General features: G+C 36.9%; 1 protein-coding gene across 1 annotated transcript; it reads right to left on the bottom strand.

Annotated features, from left to right (window-relative positions):
* On the bottom strand, positions 1-24,935 carry LOC121426942 (basic helix-loop-helix transcription factor scleraxis-like). Its single transcript, XM_041623362.1, has 2 exons — positions 23,808-24,935; positions 1-1,816 (listed from the first exon to the last, which is right to left on the bottom strand). Exons 1-2 carry the CDS (start codon positions 24,342-24,344, stop codon positions 1,751-1,753), a joined length of 603 nt encoding a protein of 200 aa, XP_041479296.1. The 5' UTR covers positions 24,345-24,935; the 3' UTR covers positions 1-1,750.
* Positions 24,936-24,941: the final 6 nt, after the last annotated feature.

The raw sequence follows: 24,941 nt of genomic DNA on the forward strand, positions 1-24,941 counted from the left end.
AAACCATTTCTGCAATATTCAATGTTTTTAAAGTATCTCGTTTTCACAAAATATTCACAAAACAATATATTACAACGATAAACGTAACATTCTACACAATCCTTTTACAGTAATTGTATACTGCAAACATGAGATTCTAACGATTGTTTTAAATGGCAGCAATTTCATTTTATCCGACTGACCATATTGACGGTAGATAGACCTATGGCAATATAGAAAAATTCTATCTACAGTTCTACACAATTACTTTTATATCTAATAAAAAATGACGATTTCGCACTTTTCAAACCGTTTACAATTATCACTTTCAAGAGCAAGCAGGTCATATCAATCGTGAATGGTCGTGCCGGTGGACCTATCATGTACTATTTTGAAGTAACTGCCCTTTGACATTTGACGTTTGAGAAATCATTTTCTTTTCCGAATTATCGAAAAACAGTGACCACGTCATGAGAGAACTTGGGTTGGAAGGGAACCCGTCATCACACATCATGATCAGATTCGGAATATTCTCTGAATTCAATTCTTGAGAACTGACATTAGCTTTTCATATAATTCCCGCCACCGATAAATTGTGAAGAAAGCAGAAATTGTTCCCATGTTACTGATCAAGTTCTACTTTGCAATTGACACAAAACACGAGTTGTTAGAGCCTACGATGGGGTGAGATAACCCCTATGCATCCTTATGTTCCTGTTTCTCCGTAGACATGGTAGACTCTTATGTTATTCATTCTTGTTTGATGCTACACTCACACCAATGTAATCAATTCCAAACCGATCGAAAAGATGCCATTTGTACACTGTAAAAACTGTGGTGGTGTTAAAACTGACACCAGTTGGTATTGATAGAGGACCACACCCTGAAGTGTCAAAATTACACCCTCGTGATTGAACATAACACCAAAGAGTGTTAATTAAACAACCAAAGGTGTTGTAATAACACCTATATGTGTTAACTAACACTGTCAATTTACGACCGGTGTAAAATAACTGGTGTAGTCCTCTATGTACACCGGTTAGCACCACAGGTTTTTTGTGTAATAACGTAATAGATTTGGTCGATCTGGAGACGGTTTCGCCGATGTGACTGTGTGTTAAAAGCGGATCTGTATACAGATAGGTCCCCAGTTCGTATGTATAATTTCATTTTCTTGTGTGTGTTAAAACATTTTGGCAAATGTTCAGTAGTTATTGTGCATTCGTCGGAGTCATGATGTGAGCCCGTGATATGTGAGGCATCCAATTCCGAATTGGTGCTCTACTGTACAAGCCTTCATTGGTCTTCCAATAGAACGTTAGCTAGGTATGGCAGAAGATTGTTTCAGCGATTGATGTGAGGGTCATAAGCTGCAGTCTCACAGGAAAAGCTAGATTCACAAGTCCAGCCTGTGATATGGAAGGCATCCACCCTCCAGATGTATGCATCCATCTACCCCAAAGCATTGGTTTGAGTCATCAGGAGTATGTTGCAGTCCCACAAGTCAAGCGTATGATAATGGAGGAATTAATCCTCCAGAGGCCTGCAACCACCCCCACAGCATCTTTGGGAATCATGAGGTTTCTATGATATAAGTGGCATCCATCTTATAAAGCAGCAGTCCCAGAGAAGAGGGTAGATTCACAAGTCAATCCTGTGATGTGGGAGGCATCTATACTGCCTGGCGTGCATCTAACCCCCAAATAGCATTGCTTGGAGTAGGGTCCATGGTTGTACTCATGAAGTGCCCGTGATATGAGAGGCATCCGTCTTATCTCATCATGTGCGTGGGGTGCCGATGCGCCATCATGGCCTCCATGTCCAACGGTCGCATGTGCTGCAAAAAGAGAAGATATACAGAAAGAGAGAGAGAAATGAGACATTACAATAATAATAATAATTGTAAATTTATATTGCGCAATTTCTATTTGGATATACTCAACTGCGCATTACAATACATAGCAGATAAACAGAAAAACAATTATTAACAGGATACGCAAAAATTTTAAAAGTAAAATTAAGTTCGCTAAATTAATCGAAGAAAATAAGTAAAGATTAATCATTTCTACAAAATACATAACCAAAAACATGAAAAAGTGACTTCTTTTTTAAAAACTATCTTGAAAGAGGTGGGATTTCAGTTTGGTTTTAAATAAGTTGACAGAGGATGCATTTCTTATTGAGGAAGGGAGACTATTCCAGAGTTTGGGTGCAGCACTGATAAATGTTAAATGATAAATGTTGCATGTTTGACAATGTATTTCGTTCCAACCTTGAATTGTCATAGATAACGTTTCAACCACAAAAATTTGCTATTTTCGTATACTTCTTCACACTCACCGTACATAATTATGATACATGATTTATTTGTTGGTATAGAATATCTTATGAATTAGATTTAGATTTTCATTTGTACGGTGAATTTTGTTCAGTGTGTAAAAAAATTACTTGAGTTGAGATGACATAAATTTGAAACTAAAAATCCCTGATTAAACCATATTAATATTCAACAAAGTATATTGTTATATTGTGATCATAATCGATGAGAAAGATAAACAAAATGTGTAAGATCATAGTTTTAAAGTTGACTGTGCATGTGTGCTTCTAAGAGAATTGCAGTGTTTTATTCGTGAATACATAAGTAAATGATTATAGATGTATTATTTGATCATAAAAGAAAACTTTATACAAGCATGGCGCTCATGACGTTCTGAAGTTGGTAAATAAAATCAATCTGAACTCAATCAAAAAGGGCTACATCATAAAACTAGAATTATTCGAAGCCTATGTTCAGAGGGTTTTTTTTTCTTCCTAATTTTATTTTTCTCCGAGGAAGTCAAAGAATGTAGGTTAATGGCATGTACGTAACCTCCTTGACATACCGAAAGTAAAATGAGGACAAGGTCCATGTTTTCTTTCTTTAGGGAAATTGTATTCGTCATAGATGTTAGAAAAAAACAATGTCGAGAAAAGGGGTAACCCATTTTAAGGCTTTTAGAAATTTTGAGTTGAACATTACTCTAAATGAATATACAAAACAAGCTTGGAAATGTATTGCAATTTGTATAAGAATCACCGGTCCAAAGGGGGGGGGGGGGAATTGCATTTCTTATGTATATCCACATTAATGTTGCTACCCTCATATTCTAAACAAAATACAATATTACTAAAATTCATACAATTTAAGCTGGATTATGAGATTAAGAAAAAACACTTTGGCTAAAATTTGTTGTGAGAATACAAGAACAAAATAGCCATTCAGCTATTTCAGCACCCCGGAAACGAACAAGTAACACTGATCACAATAATATGATATGTTTACGATAAGAAGTGTATGCTATATCTGCAGACGAGAAGCCTCGCAAAATTCAAAATTAAGTCTCGGTATACCGAGCAGACAAATAAATCAGATGATTTATTATTGACCAAAAACCTAATGAGAAACAATCAATATCGGGAAATCAAAATATTGGTAAAAGAATTCGACGTGACATTTGCCCAGTTACATCAACGAATTAGACTCCAATCCGACCGATGTCATTTGTAATAATTTAATATATTCGATTGTTCTGGAGTCAGTATTGTGAAGTCCAGTTAAACTGAGACCACGGTCTTAATCTGTTTATCAAAAAGATGTAAAATATGAAAGTTGTGACGTTTTAAAGTTTCACCTTTTAATTTCACAATGCATTTAAAAGCACATCCCGGTCGGTATGTTAATGAGGGGATTGATGACATCACCAACTCATTATTTATTTTGTATTTCATAACATGGAATATGAACTATAATTTTCTCCTCACTGCCATGTGAAACAAATTAGTTTATTTCTCCCTGGACATCGCATGTGTAACTATCGTTGTTTTAAATATTGTGGCTCGAACTAGATGGTCCTTATTGTCATATCTGTAAAATTTAAGATATTGCAACATTAAAACAGTATACACTAATCATAGTCAGGGGCAATCGATTCTCCCATTTGCATATCACGGAGTTGTGTATATAACTATTTTTTTTTTTTGAAAAAAAATGAGCGAAAATTTAAAATGTCACAATATTTTGCTTGTTTTGTATTTCTCCATGGAGCTATGATTTCTCTATTAATTAAAATCAACTTTTTTGGGGATGGACTAGAGTCTTGACCTTTAGACCACAGCTTCAGACCAAGGAGGTATATCATCACTGCTTGTTTTACACTGCAAAAACTCCAGTGATGATTTAACACTAGCCCGGAATCTATATATGTCCACACGAGAGAAGTATTGCTGTTTTAATACCAACTGGTCTTGTATAAAGAATTATCTGGTGTTAGACCAAATCCAAACTGGTGTTGTTTAGCACTGGTCTGGTGTTTACATATATAGATTCCGGGCTGGTGTTAAATCAACACTCTGGAGTTTTTTTTCCAATTAGGTCCATGTTTAGACGCACCAAATGTGACATGGTTTCGTCTTCCATCCCCTCAAACCCGGACCTGTTTATCTCGATGAAGCAGACATTTATATCTCCCAAACCATGCCCAAACATCAACATGATCAACAAATCTCCGTCGCCTGGCCCTTCCTGTATTGACCTTTCTGTGTGCACTTTTCACGGTCCTGTGTCCGTGTTGTCACGTGGTACTGACCCGGGGTCAGCTGAGGTCATTGGATTGATCCAAGGTCTATACTTCCGATCACGTGGTTATGAGTAGGATTGCTACAGAGCGTTTTTATTACCCAGGGGGAAAACACATTTTTCTCTTTATCTGGATGGTTGAATGAAATAATATTTAGTACTTCCCTACGATCCTCACGCAACGATGTGTGTCTTGTTTGTTTATTTTTAACCATGTAAAATAATTCACATTGACAAAAAAGGTGTTAATTCTGCAGACAATGAAAATAGAGGGAATAGACCAAAGCATAAACCGAAAATCGGGGTCTGGATTAATATTTTTTCCTGATTAAGACAAGCCGACATAAATATTCCCATTACAAAAGGATTGCTCCAAACAACATCATGAGGTACATAATCATTTTCACATCTTCAATATTGTGAAATGAATAAGGCACTATTTAAATAGGCCTAAGCCTCATTCGAGTAGCATATAGGTTGCATATTCCTAGAACTGATTAAAGGTAAGGCAAAATGTGAAGACCAACCCAAACTAAAAGTCTGGTTTTATTCCTTTCATTAAAAAAGAAAAAAAAAACATTTTGCCTATAAGTATAATTTCGCCAAACAAATATGATGCTCATAAATGAGTTAACATGCGTAGGCCTAAATGTAGGCCTGATATATTTTAAGCTTATATATAAGCCTGCAAATGCATTTCTCCTAGTTTCAGGAATCGGCAGTATGCATAAAAACACGTGATATGCAAATGTAGTGCCTATGATATCGCACACTCATTATTTCTTTGTATTCATACACACATTTGTACTTTATTTTCAATTTGTCAAATAATATCAAACACTTTTAAAAATATTTTAAATGGTAAATGTAGGCATAAAAATAAGATCATTACTATTATAAATAAATTTTAACTAATAAATCAAATAGTGAGTGGATGATATTTTCGACTACCTTATGTCTTTCATACTGTATTGTAGGTCTACATACCCAATTTGTGAAACTATTTATTTTAGAAATGCACGGTGAAACTATAAAGCGAAATTAAAGTCATAACTTTATCATATTTCACTTTGATGTCATTTCCAGGGTGTTGCATGTCTAAATTCCTTTTTGCATTTTTTTTAAAAACAACGAGATCAGATGTTTGGCATGGCCATATAGGAAGCGGGGATCGACGTTGTTATTCTCCAGAGGCAACACCCCTGGAAATCTGTTAGGTATGATATTAGCAGATATGTAACTAAAACTACCCATATTTTGTAGTACAAAGCTTTTATTACTCTGTTTTGGCTTGTCACATTTCTAGTGAACAAAATAATCTTCATTTTGTAGTGAAAATACATTTTGCTTGTCAAATTTATATCAGCATCCTCTGTTTAAAAAAAAATCGTTCACGAGGCCCTGATGTTGGGTTAGCTATTGGTTCTGATAAATGAAAATGATTTGGAATATTTCATGCAGTTTCAAACACCTTTTTTTTGGTACAGAAAATATAAAGGCCTATACGTGCACTATCCAATATCCGATCACATCACCAACCACTACGACCAGTAAAAACGGAAGCCTACAATTCAACGAAACCGTGACAAACAAATAATTATATCTCGAATATTGGAACTTGGAAATGATGTCACGATGAATATTTCTTGGTAGGAAAGCGGTTAACAATAGGAAATCAAGTTCAACCTTTGCATAAAGGATACGACTATATTTGGGAAATATGAATCTTGAAATTTGAGCTTCCTCATGCGGTCCCCCGGTATGTTAGTACCGGGGAAGTCGTAGGAGAAATAACCAGCCATTACCGAACCCTTTTCAAAGCCGCAATATCTGATTCGATCGTGTTTTTCTATTTATTTCCCATTCAAAATTGTCAAAATCTGCTACCATTTTCTAAAGAAAATTATTTTTTCTCACATATGAAACCTGCTGCATAGCCATAAGGCCATGGAGCTTAATTTGTAATATATGATGGCCCTATATACGATTATGCATATGGCTGCTCCCCTATGAAGGGGGTTGGGTAATTTGTATTCTGTCACAACCGCCCCTGATTTATATTACCAAAAAAATACTGTGCCTAAAGATGGAGTTCTGGTTAAAAAAAACTCCGTAGGTCTAAGACTTAGTAACAGTCATGACAGTGTCAGTTGCATTGATCAAATTACAACATAAATCCAAAGTCATTTCCATTAAAACATGCACATTGCAAATGTGGGCCTATATGGGCCGTGCTAGATAAGTCTCTACACAGTTTCCAGGTAGCTGGGAAGTTTTCATATTCACATAGTATCTCATACATGTCATATGATTCATAAATACCATTCCCTTTGCGCGAAGCATTCAACCTGATACTTTTAAAACCCCGGGACCTAAAGGTAGAGAATTATTTTTTTCAAAAAATGTCCCATGCGCATTTTACACGTGTAAGGTTCACAGCCACCCATTCTTCTTGACATCAAACGACGCTATTCACCCTGGCAAAATGGAGTTACTTTTACAACATGGAGGAGTGCAATGGATACAATACGGAGGGCAATTGAGGAAACACGGCTTACTGCTTGTTTCATCACTTAGGAAGTAATAGTTTACAGATGTAACCAAGTGGGTAGCGATGGGATTAGGAGTATTAGCTCAGGACAGACGGGTATATATACAGGCCAACCTATACTCACAAGTTCTAGTTCAAATATTGGGCAAAATTCGGATGATGATAAAACTATCAAGACTATAATTATAATCAAATGTTCACATTGGCCCTTCAAAATGTTGCATAAGAATTAATGATAACTGTCATTGAAATTTGGGTCTTCTCCTTAATAAAAGCCATACAATTCTGCCTCCATGGCTTGGGGGGGGGGGCTGGAGTTTTATTACATGATGGACGAGTTCTGGAAATTTACGAGTTTGCGAAGCGAGCATGATTGTTCATATATTGCGTAACATCAACCATTTACGCCTACATTATTTTTAAAAAGGCCTAAAGTGTCGATTATCTATTCTTAATTCATCTGCATGGCAATTATAAGGTATTCTATTTTGAATGAAGAAAGATCACTCTTAACAATTTCACGCCAACCTCACTTCTTTTTTTTTCTATCACGAATGTTGAATATAAATTGAGTAACCGTTGTCTGTTTTAATAGCTACATGGTTAGATCAAGTGACAGAAATAACCTACGAGATCACCATGGTCATAATTATGTAATCTGTTGGGATCATCCAAATTGAATGAATTATTCAGTGTATATATAGGACCGACGTGGCCAATGTTGTCCCTCTAATATTTTGAGACAAAAGCATGCAAAATACCATTAAATATTATCCTGACGACAGTACTTTTTACGGTTTTGGTATTGTTCTGTATCAAAAGTATTTTTTTCCTATAAATCCTTAAGCTCCATTATGAAAATTGAATTACATTTCCCTTGAGAACTAAATGCTGAAAGATGATTTTAGAATGATGAGTCAAACTTCTTTACTGCTTTACAAGAGAATTTTTTTTTGTATTTTTTTTTGTATGCATACAGCAATCGATCGCAAAAACTTGCAATGATCAACCAGAATTCCTGACTCAAGCGCAGCATTTTGTCCAACAGACTGCCAAGTGACCAATCAGAATTGTTGTTTCAAATTCGCAATTGATTGTAAAAAAAATTGTGTTACAGGGTTGTGGTGTAGATGATCATGGTGATGATTTGGATGGCGAAATCCATGGCTATATCTTTGGTCAACTTCTGTTGTCAATTTAGAAGGGATTTCTTATATTATGGGGATGATTAAGGATAGTGATCCACCGTGGGAACAACGTTATGAATACCAGATTCCGACATTAAAGGCAAAGAAAGGGAAACACAGAGAGATCCCAGCTAGAATAAACCTAAATATTATGTTGATATTTTTTTGTGCAAAATTTGCCAGATACACTAATTTTCTAGGCCTAAATAAATAGAACAAAGGTTTTGATTGTGGTTTGAACTCTACGTTTTCACAACATAATACTGAAGATACCTAAACAGGATGAAACTATTGAGTGAAGCTTACAAATGCGTCTTCTATTCGTTTAGAGAAATTTATATTCCGACCTAATGTTTTCTAAAATAATTCATAAAAAGAATGCTGATATGCAACGTCCATTTCGTAGAAGTGTTGTGATGATGAAGACGACGGCGCGCCGCAAAAATGGAAATAAAGAAAAAGATAGAAAGCAACACTAAACAATAAAGAGAATGAGGCGATATTGAAAAATCGTATGAAGATGACAACCATAACAATAAACTGGGAAAAAAAGAGAGGAGGATCTAATTTTTTTTTAAAGTAGAAACAGGCGAAGAACAGGTATGAACGTATGTAGGTAAGTAGGCTTTGTAAAGGCCTGGTCACACCACCCGAGCGTTGTTGGAGCGGTCATGGATCCAACACCGCTCGCTACCGTTCACCATTTTCGATTTCGATTGTTTTGTTTTTTTCTTTTCTATTTTTTCCCAATTTTGTGAGCGAAATTCGACCCTCTTTCCCTACCGCTCCACGACCGCTCCAACGACGCTCGGGTGGTGTGCCTTAGGCCTGGTCACACCGCCCGAGCGTCGTTGGAGCGGTCGTGGAGCGGTAGGGAAAGAGGGACGAATTTCGCTTTCAAAATTGGGGGACAAACTCGAAAACATAACAAAAAAATCGAAGTCGAAAATGGTGAACAGTAGCGAGCGGCGATGATTTTTTCTCTCCGCTCCACGACCGCTCCAACACCGCTCGGGCGGTGTGACCAGGCCTTAAGATCTAAGAAAGAGGGGAAGAAAGTAAAAACGAAGAAGAGGATAGAAGAAAGAGATATAAGGTGTGCAAGTTCATCACTAGTCAAGTGTTGTTTGCATTTACCTGACCTTACGGGTCATGTTGTATTTTGCTTTCATTCACTTCCAATTCTCCGACCCACTTAGGGCCAAGTCAAAGTGTTACACACCTACATTGGTGAGGAAAGAAGAGCCGGATAGAGAGATGGGGGTGACAAGACCGGGGAAAAGAGTCTTCCACCGGAGGCACGGGATGCGATCACGATGGGAACAGAAGACATGCTTCACAAAACATTACAGATACCTGTGAAGAACTCATCATGCTCATCATTGCTCATGCTAAAAGGGTTAAGATGAGCCATTAACATACAAGAACTAGCATGACCAGAAGGATCCATAAATGAGCTCATCCGATCGGGCTTGGACTGGAACCCGCACACCAAATTGTAAAATAACACATCAATGAAAAATGAGCAGTCTATTCATTAGCTGACCAGTTGCAAACATAAAAGCAAATTATGATACAGACAAGATGGAATCAAAGCTATACATAATGGCAACAAAAATTATATATCATCTACATCCCTTGACTGCACGGCCTCATACCACTGCCTTATAACGGAATATTGATCAAGAAAATGCATCAAAAGAATAATCAAAAATAACTATTCCCACAGTACCCCCATTCCCCCATATTCCCTATTCCCAAATCATGAGTTGATTCTTCGATATATTCTCAAGTATTATTGTTATCTATAATTAGGGTCTATGGTCATGACTTTTATGGCCTCAAAGGAAATATCAATGTGAGGTTGAATTCTCCTTTTGTATCTTTCTTTTCTTCCTTTCCATTTTTCATTCAAACTCAAACTATCTCCGAGCCGAGACAATTCCAATTTACGTTCCCCAATATTTCACTAGTCGGCAGGCACAGACCCTGATTGAAACTTTGATCAGCAAATGTGTCTCCACGCAAAGACAAGCACATACAAAACTTGCCGTTTCAAGAGAGGGCTTTCAGTACGAACGGCATGAGTAGACTGCACATTCAGACCCTAACTCGAGTGAAAGGTTTGCACAGCAGACTAATATTTCACCCTCGTCATTCGAACACCCTCTCAATCCCACGGCTGGGGAATTCTGCCCATTCCAATCCAAACAATGTTGATCAAGTTTAATAAAAGTTGATACAAGTGTTGGGAGACTCTCCCCTCTCCTGACAGATCCAGCACCCAAATCAAATAAAACCTAATATTACGAATATATTCTTACGTTATCAGATTGCCGGGAAGCTATCATCGCACCAGGGCCAGGGGCCTGGCTGTGTTTGAATAGGAGAGCCTATCCATGGCGCTATGTTAGGTATGTCGGCAAAAGGATGAAATAAGAGGTTTGGGAGAAACATTTTGGGTAAAGAGAAAAGTGGTCAAATATACCATAGTCTATGAAGTGATAGAGTATGTTACCTCCATAAACATGATAAATATACTTAAAACAAAGAAACGGACAGAGAGGATAGAATGAAAGACCGTTTAATAGGTCTATTGTTTTACTCGGTAGGCCTATATTGAAAATGTTTTTTCTCTTGTTTTTTATGAAAGTGGAAGAAAATATGTATGTTAATTAGAATGAATGAATGAATGAATGAATGAATGAATGAAAAGTCAGAAACTGAAAATTAAAGAGAGAAAACATAGAAAATATTGTAATGACCCCCACCCTCGAACGTGAAATATCTTTAAAGATTGGTTTCTTTGCAGCAATTTAATATGTAGCGTCGTGGTTTAGGTCCATGGTTACGTAGAATCAAGGATCCTAAAAGGATTCAATAGGCGAACTCCCTAAAATTCAGATATTCCCTAGCTTGTCGTAAATATTGCTGAGAAACAGAAAATATGTTTGGACGATAAATGACCTGCTTGCGTTGTAAATTTGTACTATTTAGTTCTTACCAAAATACGAGCTTTGTGCCCACAAAATATGATTTAGAAACATGAACTTTGGTGTGAAGAAAAATCTCTCGAAGCTAACAACATGCACCTGCTTCGTTCAGGCAAAGTAAGCACAGAAACATTAGTAATAAAAACTAATCTAATTTTAAAGAGGTAGGCCTATAAGTATTGTCTTCTTTCATAAATGGTGGTATTTGTTATAAACAAATTTCTTTAAAACATCATAGTGTATTCGTACAGCAATGAAGGCCTATTAGTGTAGTCCTTGGAAGTTATACATTCTCCAAATATGATTTTTTTTAAATAAAGATTTTGAAGATTGAAGCAGGAAATCAAAGACAATTCACGCTTTTGATAACGTTTATCATAAGGCCCATCAGTGCAAATAACATGGGGATCAATTTGATTCTCAAAAAGATTTAGTGACCCCCTTTCCAACTTTCCTTCCTTCCACAAGGATAATAACCATGATACCTATGATTAGAACAATAATACTAACAACAACAATAATAATAATAATTAGTAAACAATATCTGACTCTTTAGACAGCGATGGACCATATGCAACCACTTTCGTGAACAATGGCAAAAAATGCGTCAACAATAACCAAAACAAGAAAGAGCAAAATCAGAAAGTACAAGAAATCACAACCATTTACATCAGTCGGAAACAAAATATGTCTCATTTCTCAACGTTGGCAGTATATCAGACGGGAAGATTATGGTGACCTACATTTTTACGCTCTTCCAATAAGAAAGGAAATCCTTGGTGGCATCAAAAGGCTTCTTTTCCAAATCTCACCAGATTGTGACATGCATTTTAAATGGGGTCAGATGAAAGTATAAAAGTTCGGACCTACTTTCGTACAATTCCAATAATTTGATGAAATTAAGCGCAGTAAATATTCAAAATACCGTTTTTCATGTGTTTTTTTAAAAACATTTTTATTTCTGTTACTGAACAAATTGGCATGGTATAATTTCATTTCGTTGAACCCTGTAGCATAAAATATATATATGGCAAAAATGTAAACAATATTGTAAATATATCAATACATCAAACATATTCATAGTACCATTATGATAACTTTATGATTTTGATTGGCTGTTCATCATTGTTACAATGGTAGCTACCATTCGATGGCAAAATTACCATAATAGGCCTACTTGTATGCAACACAGGGCCCATGTGTTGAATAGATGTGTACTTTAACCATGTCAAACACAGAACTATTTAAAACAAGATTTGCTTTATTTTCCGAACACAATAGGCCTACATCTTTACTAAAATATAGGCCTATGGACATGATAATTACATGAAATAATAATACTTTTGTAAAAAGTTCTGTAGATCACAATTTCATAGGTTTTTTTTATGAAAATGTTTTTTCTTCCAAAATGAAGTCAATTAGTTCCATGTGGATATATGGACTCGAACAATATATTTTGCGCTGGATTAATCTCAGATCTAGAATCAAGCAAATTATATGATGGAGTCCACCACGATTAAATATAACAAATTCTATTCTTAGCAGCTGAGTACCTTTAGATCAGTGGGCGAGTATTTGCCCCACCTGCTAACGGTCATCACCGGGCAAGGCCTGGCATCAACAACGCTTATCACACCATGACATCGAGCCGTATGGGATCATGTGCTACTAAAGAGATGAAAGTAAGCTATCTGAGATTATGTCAAGCCTTCATGTTCGGTTCTTTGTTTCCGTGCACATGATTGTGTGTAGAGATTAGTAGGAATATAGTAAATGTGACACAAAGTGATAAGCATGAAAATATGGAGAAGGTTTTGCAATGTCCCACGCTGAAATAATTCCTGGAATCGGAATGGTGATCATGGCCTTCTTTGTGTGGGGGCGCAACGAAGGGGACACCCCACCCCTAAAAATAATATGTCTACGTTTTTCTTCAAAAGGTGGAGTGGGGGCGCAAACAAGGGGACACCCATATAGGCCGTACCCATCAAAATAATTTGCCTACTTTTTTCTTCAAATGAACCTCAAGGTAAAATTTTCATTTACAAAAGTTAAATTTGAATGTCCCCCCCCCTCCGATAAAATTTACTAACTTTTCTTGAATATTTTACTTCAAATACAGCTCCTTTCCAATAGCATTACTGCGGAAACAGATTCGGGGGCGGGGGGGGGGGGCAAACATCTCTGGAAACAGGGAAAGGGGAAACCTCGGTTCAATAGATTAGACATACCGATCATGCGGGTGAGGGTGTGGGAGGGACTAAATGAGAGAGTGGAATCTGACTTCGTTGTGTTATTATTTTGTCATGTTTATTAATTATTATTATATGACAATTCAGTCATTAATTTTGATTCGTAGGCAACATAACTAGAAAGTAGAATGTGTTATCTCTGGTTAGATAATGGTTAGAGCATGGATGTAAAACAAACATACAAACAAAACAAAGGATGGTTAGAGCATGGACCCTACCCTGGTTAGTATTTTTTCTATAGCTGACAACTAGCTAGACAAATACTGCAGGAAAGTATGGCCCGTGTTCATCCCAGTGGAAAAAACACAAAGGTAACAATTTATTATATCCCCCCCCCCCCCTTTTCATCTATTCATCTATGTACCACCAGTGGATAGGCCTAATTCAAGTTAAATCTTTCATTTAATTTCCGTGTAAATTACAAAGTAATAGGCCAAAAATCTCATACAAAATACAGAATGTTGAACGTTATTATATAATAACATAATGGTCATTACGCATATAGGCCTAATAAAACTGTCCATATAGGCCTAAATGCAATATAATAAATATTATAAACAATCAATCAATCTAGTAAAATATTTATAGAGATATCTAACATATAATCAAAGGAGGAATTCCAAATAAAATAGAATAATGTAAAAAAAAAAGAGAAGAAATTACAGCAAGAAGTACTTTAAGGGTCCCTCTTAATTTATATCAAAACTAATTACAACGCAATCATTCCCAATATCACAAAAAACTGAACTAGGACAGTGACCCATTCAGTCATAAAGGAAAACAACCGATTGGAGTGAGAAAACACGAGAAAAAAGACGCCATATGGAGTCAATTTCCGCGCCTAAAGACCCCCAAAAATATCAAATACGAGAGCAGACGGTTGCCATCACGGCACGCGAGGAAAGATTCAACGCGACTCTGTTTTGGGTATACACGAGTTTCACGCTTGCGGGACGAGTCGGTGATTACGCGGGCATGTCTCCGGGTAGTCGAGTGATGGCCGCTCGCTGGGGATTTACGTGGGATCCTATGATCACCGCAGATGGATCATTTACAAGAATTATAGTCAAGAAAATGGACTACAATATGAAGCTTGGGCTATATTATATAGCATTTTATTTCCTAGTGTGGAGATTTGACCGCCCCGAAATGATCGGATAAAGGGGCGGCCCGGAGGGGCGGTCACTGAAAACCCCCGTACTTCGTCTTTACTGTAGTCTATTTTTAAGGAGTCAAAATAAGATAGTGAAATTGCAATATAAAAAAACCCCTTCAATATCACAATTCAACTAATTCACACAGACAACTTGTGAAAGACTACTGAAAAAGACTAGAGTTGCTTCTCCCTCGCTTAGGTCACTCGCAATTCCATGAGAACGATTCCCATTGTTTCATTGTCCAAACACATAACGATAAACATGATAAAGCATCTCATTTAAAGTGCGCTTTAAAAAAAATCTCTTCGCGTCCTTTCAATTTCGTTTAATCAAAACAGAATATTTCGAGTATAAATGCAATTTACTCGAACTTCATTCATTATTTCGATAATGTCGATATACATGTAGTCCTATACATATACTTTGTCTCACATCTAATTTAAAAAGGAAACTTCTTGTTGTGTGTACTGTGTAAATGCACTTTGAATAACTCAAACCATTACTGGATCAGCTATCTTACAATTAAAGGGGGAGTTCACCCTGACGATTTTTTTTTAAATAGCAGAAAAAATAGTTAAAATATTGCCAAGGGTTTGAGAAAAATCCAACGAAGAAAGTTATCAGAATTTTAAATATTTGATTTGTGACGTCATATGCGAGCAGCATTCCTACAAAGAAATTGGGGGAAATAATTGAAATGTTATTGCTTATTTTCTGAGAAAAGTAAAAATGATTTTTACTCTACCTTTTGCATATCAATAGACAAATAAATTTATATCCGATCATGTAAATAAAGCACACATAAGTCATCATTTAAAAAAAGGGAAATTCATGCATTTTATATTACATAACATATGGGGCAGCTTCTCGTTTATGACGTCGAAAAAACCAAAACTTAAAATTCTAATAACCTGCTGCTATTTTTGCAACAAACTTTTCTTCAGGGTGAACTTCCCCTTTAACATGCATAAATTATTTTGATAAATTATGCCTCTGTATCATGTGATTCTTGAATATCAAGGGTTTCCAAAAAACAGCCTTTTCATAATCTCTCGGGGTTTTTGTTTACTTTTCTTTTTTATTAATTATGCCTCTTGATATCTTGTTGACCTAATATGAACATGATGAACAGACGAAGGCGTTGGGAGTTTGAAATAAATGCTGGTACAATTATCAATCGGGCCATCATCACAAATCTTTGCCTCCATACACTTGACTGAAACTTGCACCATGAACATCGAAGCCAAATATAATTTATATGACCTCTCCGATAAAGGGTAACGCAAATACAAGGACACACTATGATTTAAAATAATATCACATCTGCTTTGAATAGGTACCAGCAGAATATTGGATCTATTTTTAATGTTAAGGATTAATTGTTAGATCTCAAAGATTTAATTTCAAATCTTTTATTTAGCTTTATATTTGAATCGACGAAGGTTTAAATCTAATTCTAATATTCGATTGGTCTTATTTAACCTATCTGGAAATCCTTTAAATCCTTGAAATTCAGAATCAGATTGTATGATTAAATTGATTATGCCGTGGAGCGTTGTGGCCCAGTGGATTAGTCTTCGGACTTTGAAACAGAGGGTCGTGGGTTCGAATCCCAGCTATGGCGTAATTTCCTTCAGCAAGATACTGATCCACAATGTGCTGCACTCAACCCAGGTGAGGTAAATGGGTACCGGTAGGAAGTAATTCCTTAAAAAGTTGTGTGCGCTATGAACGCCTAGCTTAGCCGGAGCGCCTTAAGCTTTTGAGCACCTAACAAGGTGGATATGTGCGCAATACAAATACCCTATATTATTATTATTATTAAAAAGGAGCAAGGGGTAGGCTTTTATAGCAATAGCATCGGAATAGTCTGCTATACAGACTCCGAATGGCTCTTGAGGTGGGATCTGCTACTGGTTTGCGAAACAAACCAGCAAGGGCGAGCGAAGCGAGCCTCAGTAGACCTAGTCTGCTATATATGCGGACTCCTTGAATCAGCTGTGGTACCCACTGCAGATGTGGGTCTACATTATTTTGTAGACTAGCATCGGAATGGGGCAGGCACTTTTAGACAGACTTGACTTGTGTTCATGGGGGGGGGGGGGATAACGGACACTTTAATCAATTCAATATATTTCGGTCGGATATACATACTGTACAATTTTATGATTTTTTTGACACGGTTAAGCTCCACAATCGAACAATAATTAGAGCATTTTGCCATCCATCGGCATGCATGTCCTATTGTATATAGCACGTCAGTCAAATAGGCCACGATACACTCTATTTATTTTCTCAATCTTAATGAGAAATTATACTAATATTTAAAAAAATGCGTCGCTCCAAAAATTACCTTAAGAACGTTCACAGGCAAGGGGATAAAAAAGAGGAGCTATAATCTATATTTGAAGTTGAAAATTGAAAATGTCACGATAACCATGCTAACGGTCGTTGTGTGTTGCCATCGACATGATCTATACCGATATCTTGGCAGTATATACACAACCACCACGAGCCATTCAGTACACGAGTGATGCCAAAGAATGAAGTCCGTCGAAAAAAAATGATGGGACAAATATGACATCCGACATGTCCGAGGGGACTTGAATGGACTTTGCCGAAGCAAAGATGAGGAAAGATAGTGTGTACATTGATATCGAAGAGGAATTTAATAGGGACTATGTAATCACATCGGGTTATCGCGTCGGGAAGAGCAATCGCATAGGCCTATACCCGACCATTCGAGAAAAGGGCACCCTAAATTCCTGAAACGTCGGGTCCAGTTGACCCGACCATTCGGGAAAGTAGTACCCTAAATTCCCGAAACGTCGGGTCCAGTTGATCCGACCATTCGAGAAAAGGGTACCCTAAATTCCCGAAACGTCGGGTCCAGTTGACCCGAACATTCGGGAAAAGGGTACCATAAATCCCCGAAACGTCGGGTCCAATGATCCGACCATTAGGGAAAAGGGTACCCTAAATTCCCGAAACGTCGGGTCCAGTTTACCCGACCATTCGGAAAAAGGGTATCCTAGATTCCCGAAACGTCGGGTCCAGTTTACCCGACCATTCGGGAAAAGGGTATCCTAAATTCCCGAGAAGTTCTCTTTCATACTTGCGCATGTTTCCTCTCACTTCGGACATGATACGTGTATCTTGCTTTGGATAATGTATTTATAATAAATATATCAAATAAGTTGGCAATGCGCGTAGTTTATGATCATTCTAAACGCGCTTGTGGAAATATTACACAGAGCCATATTTCCTTGATAAATACATAGTGCAACGCACTTTTACTAACGCAACATCATAAACTGCACAGTGCATATACTTTTTCCGCAATTATTCAGGTTATTTTTGTTGTGACTATATCAAGTACAGAGCTCTTTTATTTACTTATTCTTAAATATCGGGATGATCACAAAGGCCTGATAAACTGATATAAGTTGGGCCGATACAATATTTAAAGGTCAAGTCCATCTCAGAAAAATGTTGATTTGAATCAACAAAGAAAAATCAGACAAGCTGAAATTTCATCAAAATCGGATGTGAAATAAGAAAGTTATGACATTTTAAAATTTCGCTTATTTCTCACAAATTAGTTACAAGCACAAAATTAGTCACATGCAAATGAGAGAATCGATGAAGTCCTTCACTCACTTTTTTTTTTATTGTTTGAATTATACATTATTTCATTTTTACAGATTTGACAATAAGGACTAACTTGACTGAACCGTGGAATGTGGTAATTCCACATGTTCAGGGAGAAATAAAACTTTTTTTCACAGGACAATGGGGGGTTGATTATTTCATATAAACTACAAAAGAAATAGTGAGTGATGTTCCCTCATTTTCATACCGACCGAGATGTTCATAATAACTGTTTTGTGAAATGAAACGAAACTTTAAAGTGTCATAGCTTTCTTACTATTTTACACCCGACTTTGATAACATTTGCAGCGTTATGCTTGCTGTTGGAGTTTTCTCTTTTTATTCAAATCAACTTTTTGTTGGGGTGGACTTGTCCTTTGAGAAGGGGTCGGAGACAATGTCTGCAATTTCTACAAAGTCATGCGGACAATCACAATTGGTGTCCGACTAATAGCGAGGAAAGGCAGCTGCCCGTCTTTGATATTTTCCCCCTTTATAGAGTGTATAGTGCTAAAAGGCCATTACTCCGGTTTTAAATCATATGATGATTCTGATTATCTCTTCTCGTTGCAATACTTAAATTGTAACCATGAACCATACCATCATCTAATTATTCGAATATTTCATAATTTAAGGACTTGTAGTTAGTGTTACCATGGTTGGTTGTTGTGCATAGTAATACCAAAGCAGTAGGCCTAAACATTATGTCAAAATCCAAATAGGGCCCCTGGAGGAAAAAAGAATACGGATCCGATAAAATCAGGCATCATTCGTACCTAATTCTCTAATAAAAACATAATTATATTCAACCGCTAGAGGCGTATTTGGGTTCGTGGCAAGGGCTTTGAAATAGGTAATAAATCACGTTCAGAAAATCATTTTCAGAAAATGAAAAATATGATATTAATTGTTTTGAGAAAACATGGGTCTAACTGCATTGGAACAAGTATCATTCAAATACTGAAGTAGAGGCCTAAAGATAGCCCCCCCCCCCCCTCCATCACCACCACTACCACCAAAATAACACACTTCAATCTTGAAATTTATTCTATTGCTCGTGGCGCACAAACTTCTAGACTCCATAAAACCAAAGACTCGCCAGAAGTTACCCCTTTCTTCCATTCATAAAATAATGATATGTCCCGAAGTTATAAATTTGAATAGGAACCTTCTGCCAATCCTCTGTGAACATTTTATGATAAATGAGGACCCGTTGACACGTTCCAATGAAGGATCTTTAATTGGTTAATTGGGTCGGATCAGATACTTTCCGCGGCAAAACATGGGGCATACTGAATGTGATCTGAGGCCTGAAAGAAGCTCAAATATGTGTCCTTGATGACATAGTCATTTCAATTATCACTTGAATGTCCTATCCATCGGCCATAAATGGCGTCGTGGACAAGGGGGTAGTTTTGGAGGCGTAGCTCGGAAGGGGGGGGTGGGTGGTCCTTCCCAGTGCCCATTATGTAACCATGGTAACATAAGTCCAACTAACGATCACACTGGGACATTATGCAGCACTATTTATGATAATAATAAAAAGAAACTCCCCTTTTCCCTTAGAAAATGAGTGAACATGAATGTCGCTATAAATTAATTCAGAAAATAGGTGTCTAAGCACGATCTTGTTTCTAAGGTGTTGAACTAACACCAGAAATTAAATACCGCAGTAAAATGAACGGTGTTGACCTCTATGTACAAATATCAACACCAGAGACAGAGTGTTTGCTGGTCCATATGATTGTTAACAATAATGTTAAAATAAGATCACAGGTCAGATATGCATCTCTGTGAGAGATTGGGGGTAGCCCTTAGAGATGGAATAGCAAACGTATGGTATAGAAATAGTGACAAAAAGGTAGCTATTATAATATTTCTAATATTATTAATGCTTTCTTCATGTGTCTTCCATTTACCTTTCATACTAATCAAAACAATATAGTGACCCCACTCCCACCTCGCCCCAGGGGGACACAATACGGCGTACGTGACAATATTAAAAACTGAATTTTTAAAATGAAAAAAAAAACACCACAGATTTAAATATAAAAGAATATACATACATAATTTCACATTTTTCATTTCATTTTTTCGTTGTGCTTTAGTATTGCATACCTCCATGAATAATATAAAAAAAACACGTAAAATCGGCCTGATCCGTTTGTAAATCACGATTATGGAAATGTAATCGCATGTCTATGGTGATTTATAATGGATGTTTAGGCCTCTGGTTAAGTAACTGTGTACAGAGATATATATACTAATAATCTCTATGGTTATGACTGACTACTCATTAGTATAACAGCCAGCTTTCTATGAAAAATTGTACATCTTAACAGGAGATTTCACTTCCAATTCTGATTATTCATGATATATTCTTGTTGATTTCCTTTTTTAAAATTCATATTTACGCATTGTGATTAATATGCCTGAAAATGTGATACGAATCAGAGGCATCCATCGTGGCTAACCGTGCCTTTGGAAAAGTAAATATCGACGCGACGTCACTCGCAGATAGAGTGGTGCTTCTGTTAGCAGTACAGAGGATCAATTATCATTCTAGCATAGAGCTATTACCCAACTACAGAAAAACAAAAACACATCCGTTTCCCTTTTTTTATAAAAATATCACTAACCCCCTCCTCCCCAACCCCGACATAACTACAAAGAGCCGCCGACAAAACAGGATTATCTTAATAGGCCGCCCACAAAGGAGATATTGAACGTGCTTGCGGTTAGGAGGCGGAAATAGTAACCGATTTGAAGTGTTACATAATCCTCAGGACGCGTGTCTGAAGTGTCACGACAGCTTTTTAATCAAGATCTGAACAGGAGTTTTTTTAACTACCTACAGAAGCCGCCCCTCGGAGGGGACCTAACGTAGTCCGTCACATCGTTGCTTACAAATGAGCACCATTCGTTCTGATCGGAGTTAGGTATACTAACTAAAGAGTGAAGTTTCACTCCTCTTTGTAGTGACCTCAAGGATTTCTAGTGAATTTAGAGTGCACATAAATTATTTACAGGAATGAACTATTCGAGAAATATGGTTAAGGGTGAAATCCATTAGAAACAGGTGAGAGTCCACTCCCAACAAACAGTTGATTTTAATAAAAAGTGAAAAATCCAATTAGCATAACACTGAAAATTTCATCAAAATCGGATTTTAAAAAAAAGTTATGACATTTTAAATCGCATATTATAACAACACAGTAATATAATATCTAGGTCGGTATGCGAATGAGGAGACCGATGACGTCACACACTTACTATTTCTTTTGTAATTTATTATATGAAATATGAAATATTCTTATTTTCTCCTCACTGGCAATGAAACAACGATTAATTCCTCCCTGAGCATGAGGAATTAGCTTTGTTTAATACTACATGGTTCAGTCAAGTTGGTCCTATTGTTAAATCTGTAAAAAAATGAAATATTGTATAATTCAAACAAAAAACAAAAGGAAATAGTCAGTGAAGGACATCATCGACTGTCTCATTTGCATGTCACTGAGATGTGCATATCACTGTTTTGTGAAAATAAGCGAAACTTTAAAATGTCATAGCTTTCTTATTTTACATCCGATTTTGATGAAGTTTTCAGCGTTGTGCTTGTTTGACTTTCCTCTATTTATTCAAATCAACCCTTTTCTGGGTGGACTTGACCTTTATTCTCCTACAACTTGTAAATATTTCACTCGATTTTTTTTTTCAATAGCATTTACGTTATCTGGCTTTGTGCTCATTTCCATAGATAAGTCATCCTTTCAGCGGGTTCCGAAACTTCAACTTATACAAGCGAAAATGGGTTATAGCTTCTGTGCAACATTTTAGTTTAGGATTTAGGATCTTATTGAAAAAAAAATTAAAGCGTGTCACTTATTTCTCCTTTCCACTGAAACCATGGACCTACCAACCCACTGAACGAATCGATCAGACAATAAAACAAAACTGTGCTCATGACGTAGGCCAATATTCATATTATTGCCAAAAAATAAAGACGACTTTAATTCCAAATTGATTGTTTGAATGATAGAGTTCTGAGGTAAATTTTCCAAGTGTTGATAAATCGACCCCCCCCAAAAAAATATTTCACTATCCCTGTAAATTATACATTATACATCTATGAATATATAAGTCCTAAAACGAGTGTGATGTGTATGATATGGAATAAAAACCTGTCTTCGTGAATATTTTGTTATTTTACATTTTTTTTATTTTTAGGGGATCTCCTCTTTTGGGGTTTTAAAAAAGGGGAGGGGCCGAGACGGCCGACCGTCGGGGGGTGTTACTTTCATAATGTTACTGGTGTTGTTTTATAGATAATAACAAGGTATGCTTATCAGTGCCACAAAAGGCGATTTGTCCTAAAAGTACCAAAACATGGACCAGCATTTCAGGTCATTCTCGGGATTTTTCTCACCCAAAACTTGACGCCATGCATGCGGGCAAGGACATGGCAGCGGAAATTGGCAATTGCACCCGGCTAGTAGTTTCTATGATTTAACCAATCACATATTCTTGATCTGACTAATCACATTCCTTTGGATCAAGTCATAATCCTTAAAGTATTATTTATTAATTTGATAACGCTGTATTCAAAACGGTTCGTAAGACCAAGGAGTTTGGGAAGACAAAGCAAACGCCTCTAACACAAACACCAGTATTGACAGAATGTCCAAAAATATTACTCTGGGATCTATTCCTTTTTGACACAGGACATCACATAAAATTACAGATTTTAACAGATTTCATTATCACGAATTTCATTTTTAACAAAAACTTATATGTAGGCTAGGACCATAAACTAAATCTTACTGAATCACGTTTTCCTCAAATAATTGATCCTCCACTGGCCGAATGGTCAGTCACTCAGCTTTTTATCGTCTTATTCTATTTTAGGTGTTAAACTATTCGAGACTTTTTTTAGTTTAGGTAAATCAACGGCAACTATAGTGAACACATTATACTCCATTTCATAATATATTAATGAAGGTAACATTTCACTCGACGGCACTGGTTTTACAGACATATTCAACATTATTAATAGGCCCATGTCGATAACTTCTTGGTTTATTTCTTGTAGATGCATAATCATGGTTTATTTCTTGAAATGCATAATCACGAATGATAACACTGAAACCAAACTATTAAGACATTTTTCCTTTTTGATAAATTACTTCTCAAAACATTGTATAAATTGTATATTCATTTGTTATACGGTTATCTTATTCATGAGTAATGATTTCCTATGATGTTCAGATTGTTAAACTGAGTGGAATTGAAATGAAATACACAAAACACACATGAAACCTAAAACTTGGAAAGAATACATGGGGTTATTGGATCTGGAGTACTTTTAAATAAATAATAATACATAACTATTTCTATAAATTTACAAATGATTTTAATAAATTACCTGGTGGTGTACATTCATAACAGCTCTGTTTCTCATATTGCTCATGTGATTTTGCAAGCAGAAGGTACAGATAATCCTCGGTCCGCCCTCGCTCCCAGGTCGGAGCATGGCCCGATGCATACAGGGTTGCTCGATCTCCTCGTCCCCGACAAGAAGAAGAGTTCCTAAATGATTGATATAACTTGTCGCCAATCTAAGGGTTTCAATTTTCGATAGTTTTCGATCCCGGGGTTCGGTGGGGATTAGGTCCCGGAGCTGCACGAAAGCGCTGTTGACGCTGTGCGTCCGGTCGCGCTCCCGGGCGTTGGCGGCGTTGCGTTGACGAGGAATCCCCGCAGCATCCAGTTCGTAGTTCATGTTGGAGCCCGAGTTCATGTTGTACGTGTTGGCGGCTGGTCGGAAGGTTCGGTCGCCGGAGTCTCGGCGGTAGCCGTCGGGGTCGGACCGGTCTGTCGAGGAGGAGCTCTCGCTATCGGAATCGACGGCTCGGCCGCCTTCGCTCTTCGAGAAGGCGTCGTGAACTTTCCGCTTCGGCATTTCTTTCTAACTACTATGGTTGAAAATATAAACGAGATATATCAGTTGGTAAATGCACAAAAATCATAGGTTATTAAATTCGGTCATTAAACAATATCCTTGATGATATGCAATTCTTCTAGAAAACAAGAGTGAGGTCGTGGGTTTTATCTAAATTTTCCAGAACTGCTTCGGCTGACGAGTCATACATGTAAAATGTTCAACAGTTGACGACACAGCATTAGAATAATTATTATGAAAATGAATATCCGCCAATGGCCCGGTCAAAAAAAAGAACAGTCCTCACTCCAAGTCCATTTTTAGTTTATCAGTTTCAGACCCTTATAAACGACCACATTCGATACATTTTCTTCAACGTTTGCGGTATATAGAAATAGAAAATGTTTAAGACACACGATCAAACATGAAGCTTTTAATCCAGTTATTTTTAATGGAAAGAATCCTGACCGGTACCCAGTGGGTGCAGAAATGTTAATGGACTCGCTGGAGGGGTAAAAAGTGCATCCCTCTTCCTTGTGATCCGGAGCCGCAAATGGGACCAAGTGTTGTTGTCATAAATCAGTCGGACTCGGATGGCTCGAGAGTTCAGCACACAGC

Source organism: Lytechinus variegatus, chromosome 13 (assembly GCF_018143015.1).
Source record: "Lytechinus variegatus isolate NC3 chromosome 13, Lvar_3.0, whole genome shotgun sequence".
NCBI classification, from domain to species: domain Eukaryota; kingdom Metazoa; phylum Echinodermata; class Echinoidea; order Temnopleuroida; family Toxopneustidae; genus Lytechinus; species Lytechinus variegatus.